General features: G+C 38.8%; 1 protein-coding gene across 1 annotated transcript in view; it reads right to left on the reverse strand.

Annotated features, from left to right (window-relative positions):
• Nucleotides 1-2,032: 2,032 nt before the first annotated feature.
• The window catches only part of LOC138853455 (uncharacterized), a 42,285-nt gene continuing 31,433 nt past the window's right edge, over nt 2,033-12,884 (reverse strand). The window contains exon 9 of the mRNA XM_070090140.1: nt 2,033-9,061. Coding sequence (XP_069946241.1) covers nt 8,901-9,061 — 161 coding nt within the window. The 3' untranslated portion in view covers nt 2,033-8,900. The remainder of the gene's footprint in view (nt 9,062-12,884) is intronic.

The raw sequence follows: 12,884 nt of genomic DNA on the forward strand, positions 1-12,884 counted from the left end.
GGTTACAGAAAACAGCGGGGCAGGGGATAGTACGGGGGTAGAGGGTAGCAAGAGATTGAAGTAGAAAGGGCTGAAGGTATCAGAATTTGTGAAGTAAGTCAGTTGTTGTCAAAAAGTCAATGAGAGAGTCCGGATGAAAGATGGGTCCATCAGCGAGAAGGGAAGGTAAAGAGAGAGCAGCGGAGCGAAGACGATGACGGAGGTAAATTCTGCGTGCTCGTTGATAAAGTGGGCAGTCCAACAGAATGTGGCTGACTGATAATGGAGCTTGGCAATTCTCACAGAGAGGAGCAGGGCGCCTCTCCATGAGATATCCATGAGTAAGACGAGTATGGCCAATGCGAAGACGGGAGAGAGTAGTCTCCCAACCTCGACACTGGTGATAGGAAGACGGCCAGTAACCTATACTCGGTTTAATAGATTGAAGTTTGTTGCCGAGCATAGTAGACCAACAGTGTTGCCAACGGGTGGGAAGATATTGCAGCAAAATAGTCCGTAAATGGAATACCTCTATATGAAACTGGTAGGTCATGTACTGCTGACCGCGCAGCAGTGTCTGCCTGTTCATTGCCCTGTACGTCAACATGACCAGGGACCCAACAAAAAACAATATCTTTATGCTTGGTAAAGATGCGGCGTAGCCAGTTGGATACGGAGGACTAAGGGGTGAGGGGTATCAAATTTCTGTATAGCCTGTAAAGCACTAAGGGAGTCTGAGACAACCACAAATGATGACACAGGCATAGATGCAATACGGATAAGTGCTGCAAGGATGGCATACAATTCAGCAGTAAAAATACTAGCCGAAGATAGTAAATGCCCTCGTACGACGCTGTCCGGAAACACTGCTGCGAATCCTACGCCATCAGAAGACTTAGAGCCATCTGTGTGCACAGCAATGGCATGAGAATGAGAGTGAAAGTGGTCAAGAAAAAGAGAGCGGGAAGCGCCCGTAGACAGTTGGGCTTTCGAGTAAGGGAGAGAGAAAGAACAGACTCGAACAGCTGGAACTTCCCAGGGGGGTAGGGAAAAGTGAGATGCTACATGAACATAGAAAGGTAGTAATTGAAGAGAAGACAAGAGCGAATGAAGGCGAAGAGAGAAGGGACAGAGTAAACAGGGGCGGCGAACAAATAAAGAATGTCTACTAATATCAGTGACCATTCTATAAATGGAAGGATTGCGGAGATCATGAGAGCGTACATAGTAGCGAAGGCAATGGGCATCACAGCGATCGGATAAGGATGGAACGTTCGCTTCTGCATAGAGGCTCTCGACAGGGGAAGAGCGAAAAGCACCAAGGCATAAACGTAATCCTTGGTGATGAATGGGGTTAAGGCTAGAGAGAGTAGCAGGAGATGCCGCTGAATAGATCTGGCCACCATAATCAAGTTTCGATAAAATAAGGGTGGAATGTAGGCGAAGGAGGGTTCGACGATCAGCTCCCCATGAAAGATGAGCAAGGGTTTTAAGAAGGTTCAGCCGGCTGTGACAAGTTGCCTTCAGAGAGGTAATGTGAGGTTTCCAGGATAACCTACGATCAAAGAGGAGGCCCAGAAACTTAACTGTATCACGTTCAGGGATACGGGAGCCATAGAGGTACAAAGGATGATCAGAGACGACAGAGCGTCTAGTGAAAGTAATTTGGTGAGTTTTGGTGCTGGAAACTTTAAACCCATGTGTGGTGGCCCAATTGGAAACACGGTCGACCGCATGCTGGAGGGAAACTGTAATGAGATGACAGTAAGCGCCTGCACAGGCAATAGCGAAGTCATCAACATAGAGTGATGACCAAATATTTGATGGAAGACTAGAGGCCAAATCATTAATAGCAAGGAGAAAAAGTGTTGTGCTCAGAACACATCCCTGGGGGACACCTTCAGCTTGGATAAAGTCCGGGGAGAGCACATTATTAACCCAAACACAGAAATGCCTGTCAGTTAAAAAGTTCTTGGGGAAGGATGGTAGATTGCCTCGGAGGCCTAAGGAATGGGCTTGGGCCAAAATGTTATACCTCCAAGTTTTGCTGTGCGTAACCTACTGACTAAACACACTTCATCTGCTCCTGTCCTGGCCACTCTGCCTGTGAAAGGAATAAGACGCGTCCGCTTTCAGTTCAATCCTGGTACTATGGAGCATTATTTTTTTAAATATTTTTTCTGCATTTTACTGCATAATCAAACCACCTCAACAACCCCTCTTCAGCCCTCTGACTAATACTTTTAGTAACTCCACACCTCCTCCTAATTTCCACACTACGAATTCTCTGCATAATATTGACACCACATTGCCCTTAGACAGGACATCTCCACTGCCTCCAGCCACCTCCTCGCTGCAGCATTTATAACCCAAGCTGCACAACCATATAAGAGTGCTGGTACCACTATACTTTCATACATTCCCTTCTTTGCCTCCATGGATAATGTTTTTTGTCTCCACAGATACCTCAATGCACCACTCACCTTTTTTCCTTCATCAATTCTATGGTTAACCTCATCCTTCATAAACCCATCCGATGACAAGTCAACTTCCAAATATCTGAAAACATTCACTTCTTCCATACTCCCTCTCTCCAATGTGATATCCAATTTTCCTTATGTATATATAAAAAAATACATTTGTTTGACAGAGATTGATTAAAAAGTTGTTATTATTAATGCTGAATTATAATTTTTTTTGCTACATTTTTAAGAAATGCACAGTATTTTGTATATGTTCATTTTATACATGTGTGACTAGCTCATGTTGACTAAGTAATTATATTTATGGAGATCAAATAACTGTGTTCAGGGGTAGCTGCTATTGCCACTGCCATACACTGGACACATCAGCAAGCAAACCATGGGATAATAAGAGCTCAACTTGCTTATGCCATTCCCTCTTCCCTACACACAATTATCCTCACTACTACTTCCCACACTAAATACCCAGGCACAGTAACCCTCACCATAATAATGAGGTAGTGATGAGTTAATGTAGAGTTAGCTACAATACAAGAGAGGGTGGGATTGAATATGTGAGTGAGGCAGGCAGTCGAGTTGTTACCCACCCATATACCTGTCCCTCCCATTCCTCCCACACCACACACTCATGTACATTAGTAAGTGGAGAACATATGTAAAGAGTAGTGTAGTGAATATGATGCAAGAAAGGTGGGAGTCAATAAGACAATGAAAAAGAGGATACAGTCCAGCTGCTGTGTGCCCCTATACATCAGTACTGCACTATCCTACTCCCTATACAGTACTGCAAGTCTCTACAATATGTATAAAGAAACCGTAGTGAATGCATATGGGGTAAATATTCTAAGTTAAAAATGAGATTAGGTATAGAATATTATGGCTCAGAAATGCATTTCTAATTATAACACAGAGATATGTGGGAAAAAAGGTTTCAGGAACACTTGATCATCATAAGTTGGGGCTCCACTATATTTAACCAAAAATAAGTAAATTAGAAAAACAGGCCATAATGCAAATGGTAACAAGGTGACCAAAGAAAAACAGAAAATGTGCAGTAGTTGATGTTAATCACTCTTGGTAGGAGAATGTGTTATGTAAATAAGCCCTGTATCAAACAGTGATGAGTCACAATGCAAGACTTAGACAACAAATATCGATGGCACCAGATATATTTACCAAAGACTCCACAGTCAAATGAACATATGTTGGAGTAAGAGAAATTTTCCATTTAACTAGAATTTTCAGTTATGAAGAATTTAGATACATAAATAAGGTGCAACTGTACAATGTTTAGCCTGCAACTATTCAGGTACAATTCCAAAATAAAATAAGCCATTTTTAATACATACCTTAATATTAATACCTTGAAAATATATAAATTAAAGACTAGAATAATGACCAGAAAAACTATATATTGAGCAAAGCACTCTGAACATATGAAAATGGTAATGTATGTATGTAACTCACAAAAAATTCACATGAGGAATAATAGTAAAATTTTATATTAGTTTAACCTAAGTTTTAACATATTACTGCAGTGGTATAGTACATATAATATTACAAACAGTTTTACGTTTGTGAATTTAAACAGCAGAGATTATATAAGCTTGGCTTGGCTATTCATGTTCAGAAATATGAAGCGAAATCATGCCATTTTCTGGCTAGAAGAAGAAGAGATGAAGAGCCAAGTGCTATGTAATGTATGAGAATTACATTCAAAGATTACATTCTTTCCTCTACTAGTGGGCTGTGCCTCACTTTTTGACAGTATATAAGTCATCATACTGTTGCTTTAATTTCACACTGTTCCAGACTATGAAGCAAAACTCTTCTCCTGGCTGAGGAACTGACCACCTCAAAACTGTCTTCAAGGGTGATGGACTGATTACATCATCTTCACATTTCTACTGCTTCTGCTAACTCTTCTGTACTGAAGAAGCCTACTGTGTAGGCGAAACATTTCAGAATAAAGATACCCAACTGTTGTACATGTGTGTTATAAACCAGCTTGTGATTATTTCAAATTTTATCCTTTGTTTCAAAATAACTACAAAAGATAATTTATTCTTGACACATTTAACTAATATTCAAAACTATATTAAAACTAAATTTTTTATATCTCATAAGTTAATATTTTAAATTTATAATTTACTTGTTATAGTATATACAGTGGACCCCGGTATTCGATGGCATCAGTATTCAATAAATCCGGTATTCGATGCATTATATCGCAAAAATTTTGCCTCGGCATCCGATCGAAAACCCGGTATTCGATGCGATTCGTACGAGACGTGTCCACGTGTGGCCTGAACTGCCCTGTGTGTGCCAGTGTTTACAAGCCAGCCAGTGTGCGCGCAGGTCATTTCCAACTTCAAGAAACTGTACACAAAAGCTATGTTTCAAAAGTGCTTTGTAGTGACCACAGAAACTCAACTGACTCTAAAAGAGTTTTGGAAGGATCACTTTAATATTCTCAATTGTATAAACCTTATAGGTATGGCTTGGGAGGGAGTGACTAAGAGGACCTTGAACTCTGCTTGGAAAAAACTGTGGCCAGAATGTGTAGACAAAAGGGATTTTGAAGGATTTGAGGCTAACCCTGAGAAGCTTATGCCAGTTGAGGAATCCATTGTGGCATTGGGGAAGTCCTTGGGGTTGGAGGTTAGTGAGGAGGATGTGGAAGAGTTGGTGGAGGAGGACAATGAAGAACTAACCACTGATGAGCTGCTAGATCATCTTCAACAGCAAGAGGCCAGACCTGAGGAAACTGCTTCGGAGGAGGGGATAGAGAAATTGAAGAAGTTGCCTACTTCAAAGATTAAGGAAATGTGTGCAATGTGGCTTAAAGTGCAAACCTTTTTTGATGACAATCACCCTAACACAGCTATTGCAAGCCGTGCTGGTGACTATTACACTGACAATGTTGTGAAACACTTTAGGAATGTCATAAAGGAACAGGAGGTACAGGCCACTATGGACAGATATGTTGTGCGACAGAAGTCCAGTGACTCTCAAGCTGGTCCTAGTGGCATTAAAAGAAGAAAGGAAGTAGCCCCGGAAAAGGACTTGCTACCTCAAGTCCTAATGGAAGGGGATTCCCCTTCTAAACACTAACACCTCTCCCCTCCTATCCCATCAATCATCACCAGATCTTCATTAAAGGTAAGTGTCAATTATTCTATTGTTATTGTTGTTATTGTAATTATTCTATTGCATTAAACTTAATATTTCATGTGGTAAAATTTTTTTTTTTCATACTTTTGGGTGTCTTGCACGGATTAATTTGATTTCCATTATTTCTTATGAGGAAAATTGATTCGCTTTTCGATATTCGATGAGCTCTCAGGAACGGATTAATATCAAATACCGGGGGTCCACTGTACATCAATGTCCTTTTCTCTGTAAATAGTATTACTGTAGTTGTGATATATATGGAACACTTTCACTGCATAATTTACACAGTGCTCACAGCCATAAAAAAAATAGTATGTACAACAAAATAAAAGCAAGGACAAAATTAACAAACAAAAGCAATGATCATAAACACTCATCACAAATAAATGCTATTACACCAATTTAAAATAACCAGCACCAATTAGAAACCCCATTAAATTGTGAATCTCAAAAGATTCTCCCCCTATCCCCCAAAAAGTTCCCCGAGGCACCCTACAAGCTCCTCAGTAATTATAGATACCATGATGAAGAGCTCCTCTTCTAAATACCTTCGATGTTACACCACAGAATAGAAGACGATCAAAAGTGTTTCCTACTAGATGTTTTGTATTTACTGCTGTAATGACTTACTGGTACGAGATAATCCAGGTAAAACCTTAAAAACTTACATAAATTTAAAGCTTCAGCAACACTTTAATTACATATGACAGTACTCGAGGTCATGCTTTCCTCAGTCAAATACTTCGTATTCATTACTTTTCAGAGAGTTGCAAATCAAATTTTATATTTTTTAACCCTTTCAGGGTCCACAGGCCCTCTCAGAGACTTGTTCTCAGGGTCCCCCAAATTTCAAAAAAAAAAAAAAAAAAAAAAAAAAAAAAAAATTCTAATGAAAAGATAGAGAATCTTTTCCCAATCATAATGACACCAAAAGTATGAAATTTGATGGAAAACTTACGGAATTATGCTCTCGCTAAGTTAGCGGTCTCGACAATGTTCATGCATCAGCGATTTTGCCCACTTTGAGCCCTATTTTCGGCCAATTCCAATGTACTAGTCGACAAAAATCATAACTATTTCACTAGAACTCCATTTTTTCTATCGAATAAGTACAAGAAACCACCAATTTACCGATTTCAACTTTCCAATACAGTGGTCAGAATTTAGCAATTTTGCTAATTTCACACAAATTTCAAAAGATGCCAATTTCCAAATGGGGTCCAGAATAAACAAGAAAGACATTCCTGGCACTAAAATAATATTTCCTCTGTTCATTAGTCATGTCCCCACACCTCTCTTACATTCTTTTGCTTTCCATTTTGAATTTTTATTCTCACAAAAAATAGAAGATTTACTGTTATGCAGACTACTGCATTAGTGTAGAAATGGTATAAATAATATCGGCGCACTTGTGAAAGAATATTAGACTCACCAGTTGACATGTATTGGACGCTTAGCATGATTTGTTTACTTTTGAACTTTGGTAAAAATTGAACATTTCTGCTACTTTGAGCTCAATTTCAAGGTACTTTTCATTGTAAAACTATTCAAAATCATCTCAATTTCTGTAATATGTCTTCCATTCTATAGAATGAGACCAGGAAAACTAGAATACAACAATAAATACCATACGAAAATACAGCGCAAAGTCGCTGTTTTAATCCAAAAACACTGTCAAAGTTTTTTTTTTTCTCATTACGCACTGTGTGCTGCAGGATTTTTTTTATACTGTGCACACTGACCACATAGACCCATTCTTTCATATGTAGGCCTACCAGCTTTCTCTCACTAGATTTGAAGGCGCTAGAATTTATGAGTACTAGTATGTCATGGACCCTGGTCCATAAGCCGTACCAGTACGGCCAAAACCCTGAAAGGGTTAATAATTTTCTCATACCACTGGGTGTCATATTTTGCTATAAAAGTAATATAAATATTTATATTTTCTCTTGCCTAAAAATACTAATTAGCAATCAGACTTAGATGGATTTTCAAAATATTGTTAGGAAATTATCATGATTATTTGTCATAAAAGCTCATTTATAATACTGTACATATAAAACTTATATGTTTAACACCCTTTTCACAAAAAATCTATTCTAATAATCATATGGCAAACCTTTGCCTGGAAATATAAAACTAGTTTGAGACACAACTCTTGTTGGAATACAACCATGTCTCGATTAGTGTGAGTTTGAACAATGTGAATTTCAATTACGTGCAAAATTAATTAATGCTAGTTTTTTCCAAGCTCTTCAAATCATGCGTAAAAGTTACATGTAATTTGAGGTGCGAATTTGTATAATGTGACCACTTCGAGGGATTCTTCATTTTTCACACTAATCAAGACCTAGCTATATACATGATATGGCCGCAACTTCTGCATAATGCCTTAATAACTAAACAGGCATTTTCATCGTCATAGAAAGTTAGAGGCACTTTTCAAGGCCTTTATTAAAAAGCCAATTACTAGACACAAACCTACACCGCTACATACCTTGAAATAAACCAGACAGGCTAATTCTGCAAATTTTATATGAAGAAACAAAACACTTGCAACTATAACTAATTTTTGGTCATTAATAAAATAAGAGGATTAATCAGAAATCAATTTCTTTAAAAGTACTTCTCTAGAGGCTCTCGGTTGCCTCTCTTCCCCAAAACTGAGTCACCTTTATATGGTGTGGGATATCCCATGGATTGTCCTTTGGTAGCAACTGTCACCCTTGCCTAGTTCATGGATGGAAACCAAGTGTACATGTACTTTCTTTGGTTTCAATAGTGAGGACACTTCCTTGTCAAAATCTTAGTGCTGATGACTCCAACAGGTTCAGCACATTTTCATAATTAAAAACAATAGATTTTGGTAAGGATACCTTTAACTTTACTAACAAAAAGTTTTAAATCAAAACATAAGTTACTCCAAGATAGTGTCTGTGAGTCTGCATTGAAAATGAAGTTGAATCTTAGCTAATTTTTATATCGTAAGAAAACAAATAAGCAATAAATAACAGACGCACAAATTTACTACAGTTTATAACAAATAAGCAATAAATAACAGATGCAAAAATTTACTATAGTTTATAACAATGTTTTGATCTAAAACTGTTCTGTTAACCATGTCATGTTGTACTAAACTGATCTGTATAAACCTCAAGCAGTGAAATGCCTTTGTGCAGTACAGCGCAGTATTTACACACAACACAAGATCAGAGCATTATAAGGTGGACGTACTTTCACCTCATGTAATGCTTAAAACTTCTGTCATGCTAGTGTAGGGGGAACCCTGGAAGTGTGATTAAGCTCTTGATCACTTGCTGCACTAGCAGATCCATTTAGCATTAGTGGAGCAGTCTTGTGGTAGCGTCTCAAGAAAGATTTCTTCTTGGAGGGTTTAATTGTAGATTCCAACTCCAATTGTTCTCCTAAAAGAAGTAATACTTTGTTTAACCATTACTGCATTTAATTTTTTTTTTTTAACAAGTCAGCTGTCTCCCAACGAGGCAGGGTGACCAAAAAAAAAAAAAGAAAGAAAATCCCCAAAAAGAAAATACTTTCATCATCATTCAACTCTTTTACCTCACTCACACATAATCACTGTTTTTGCAGAGGTGCCCATAATACAACAGTTTAAAAGTCTTCTTTCTTTCTTTCAACACACCGGCCGCATCCCACCGAGGCGGGGTGGCCCAAAAGGAAAAACGAAAGTTTCTCCTTTTACATTTAGTAATATATACAGGAGAAGAGGTTACTAGCCCCTTGCTCCCGGCATTTTAGTCGCCTTTTACAACACGCATGGCTTACGGAGGAAGAATTCAGTTCCACTTCCCCATGGAGATAAGAGGAAATAAACAAGAATAAGAACTAGAAAGAAAATAGAAGGAAACTCAGAGGGGTGTGTATATATATGCTTGTACATGTATGTGTAGTGTGACCTAGGTGTAAGTAGAAGTAGCAAGACGTACCTGAAATCTTGCATGTTAATGAGACAGAAAAAATGACACCAGCAATCTTACAGGCTTTTGTTTTACACTCACTTGGCGGTTGCTGTCTACCAACCTACTACCTAGGAGTTTAGAAGTATATACATATAAAGATACACAACATATCCCTCCAAACTGCTAATATCCTGAACCCCTCCTTTAGAGTGCAGGCATTGTACTTCCCATTTCCAGGACTCAAGTCTGGCTATATAAAAATAACCGGTTTCCCTGAATCCATTCACTAAATATTACCCTGCTCACACTCCAACAGATCGTCAGGTCCCAAATACCATTCATCTCCATTCACTCCTATTGAACATGCTCATGCATGCCTGCTGGAAGTCCAAGCCCCTCGCCCACAAAGCCTCCCTTACCCCTTCCAACCTTTTCGAGGACGACCCCTACCCCTCCTTCCTTCCCCTACAGATTTAAATGCTCTCCATGTCATCCTACTTTAATCCATTCTCTCTAAATTACCAAACCACCTCAACAACCCCTCTTCAGCCCTCTGACTAATACTCTTATTAACTCCACACTTTCTCCTAATTTCCACACTCCGAAATTTCTGCATAATATTTACACCACACGTTGCCCTAAGACAGGATATCTCCACTGCCTCCAGCGGCCTCCTCGCTGCAGCATTTACAGCCCGAGCTTCACACCCATATAAGAGAGTTGGTACTACTATACTTTCATTCATTCCCTTATTTGCCTCCATAGATAACGTTTTTTGACTCCACATATACCTCAATGCCCCACTCACCTTTTTTACCTCATCAATTCTATGATTAACCTCATCCTTCATAAATCCATCCACTGACACGTCAACTCCCAAGTATCTGAAAACATTCACTTCTTCCATACTCCTCCTCCTTAATTTGATATCCAATTTTTCTTTATCTAAATCATTTGATACCCTCATCACCTTACTCTTTTCTATGCTCACTTTCAACTTTCTACCTTTACACACACTCCCAAACTCATCCACTAACCTTTGCAATTTTTCTTTAAAATCTCACATAAGCACAATATCATCAGCAAAAAGCAACTGTGTCAATTCCCATTTTTTATTTAATTCCCCATAATTTAATCCCATCCCTCTTCCGAACACCCTAGCATTTACTTCTTTTACAACCCCATCTATAAATATATTAAACAACCATGGTGACATTACACATCCCTGTCTAAGACCTACTTTTACCGGGAAGTAGTCTCCCTCTCTTCTACACACTCTAACCTGAGCCTCACTATCCTCATAAAAACTCTTTACAGCATTTAGTAACTTACCACCTATTCCATATACTTGCAGCATCTGCCACATTGCTCCCCTATCCACTCTATCATATGCCTTTTCTAAATCCATAAATGCAATTAAAACTTCCCTACCTTTATCTAAATACTGTTCACATATATGCTTCAATGTAAACACTTGATCTACACATCCCCTACCCACTCTGAAACCTCCTTGCTCATCAGCAATTCTAAATTCTGTCTTACCTCTAATTCTTTCAATTATAACCCTACCGTACACTTTTCCTGGGTTTTTTTTTTTTTTTTTTCAACAAGTCGGCCGTCTCCCACCGAGGCAGGGTGACCCAAAAAAGAAAGAAAATCCCCAAAAAGAAAATACTTTCATCATCATTCAACACTTTCACCACACTCGCACATTATCACTGTTTTTGCAGAGGTGCTCAGAATACAACAGTCTAGAAGCATACACATATAAAGATACACAACATATCCCTCCAAACTGCCAATATCCCAAACCCCTCCTTTAAAGTGCAGGCATTGTACTTCCCATTTCCAGGACTCAAGTCCGACTATATGAAAATAACCGGTTTCCCTGAATCCCTTCACTAAATATTACCCTGCTCACACTCCAACAGATCGTCAGGTCCCAAGTACCATTCGTCTCCATTCACTCCTATCTAACACGTTCACGCACGCTTGCTGGAAGTCCAAGCCCCTTACCCACAAAACCTCCTTTACCCCCTCTCTCCAACCCTTTCGAGGACGACCCCTACCCCGCCTTCCTTCCCCTATAGATTTATATGCTTTCCATGTCATTCTACTTTGATCCATTCTCTCTAAATGACCAAACCACCTCAACAACCCCTCCTCTGCCCTCTGACTAATACTTTTATTAACTCCACACCTTCTCCTAATTTCCACACTCCGAATTTTCTGCATAATATTTACACCACACATTGCCCTTAAACAGGACATCTCCACTGCCTCCAACCGTCTCCTCGCTGCTGCATTTACCACCCAAGCTTCACACCCATATAAGAGTGTTGGTACTACTATACTTTCATACATACCCTTCTTTGCCTCCATAGATAACGTTTTTTGACTCCACATATACCTCAACGCACCACTCACCTTTTTTCCCTCATCAATTCTATGATTAACCTCATCCTTCATAAATCCATCCGCCGACACGTCAACTCCCAAGTATCTGAAAACATTCACTTCTTCCATACTCCTCCTCCCCAATTTGATATTCAATTTTTCTTTATCCAAATCATTTGACACCCTCATCACCTTACTCTTTTCTATGTTCACTTTCAACTTTCTACCTTTACACACATTCCCAAACTCATCAGTAAACTTATTCCTCTATAATTTTTACAATCTCTTTTGTCCCCCTTCTCTTTATATAAAGGGACTATACATGCTCTTTGCCAATCCCTAGGTACCTTCCCCTCTTTCATACATTTGTTAAACAAAAATACCCACCACAAAAATATACCTGATAATATACACATGAAAGATAACTGAGAGTCTGGTCCCTAACCGTCTCATTATTTTAACACCTTACTGTAGAGAAAAATACAAAAGAAAGTGTGGAACAAGCCCAGTGAAGAGTAGGGCCAGGGATACAATTAGAGAACATTATGTCAACATCCATTCCACAAGACTTTTCAACATATTACCAGTAGATATCAGTGATGGAGTGAATGATGGTGAAAGTTTTTCTTTTTCGGGCCACCCTGCCTTGGTGGGAATCGGCCAGTGTGACAATAATAAAAAAAAATCAGAAATATTGCCAGAACGATGATAAAAGTTCTCAAGAAGTTTAATGGCTTCCTTGTACTAGTGTGTATGTTGTATAGGATACACACATCATATTCTGAGATTCATACTACAATTTATTAAGAGCCTGATACTAGAAAGTGAACTTTGTGTGATTCAACAATTCTGTATACATATTACAGTGAGTATCAGCATTTTTGATGGAAAAAAAAAGGAAACAGTGCCAAGA

The sequence above is a fragment of the Cherax quadricarinatus genome, chromosome 30, assembly GCF_038502225.1.
Source record: "Cherax quadricarinatus isolate ZL_2023a chromosome 30, ASM3850222v1, whole genome shotgun sequence".
Classification (NCBI taxonomy): Eukaryota; Metazoa; Arthropoda; class Malacostraca; order Decapoda; family Parastacidae; genus Cherax; species Cherax quadricarinatus.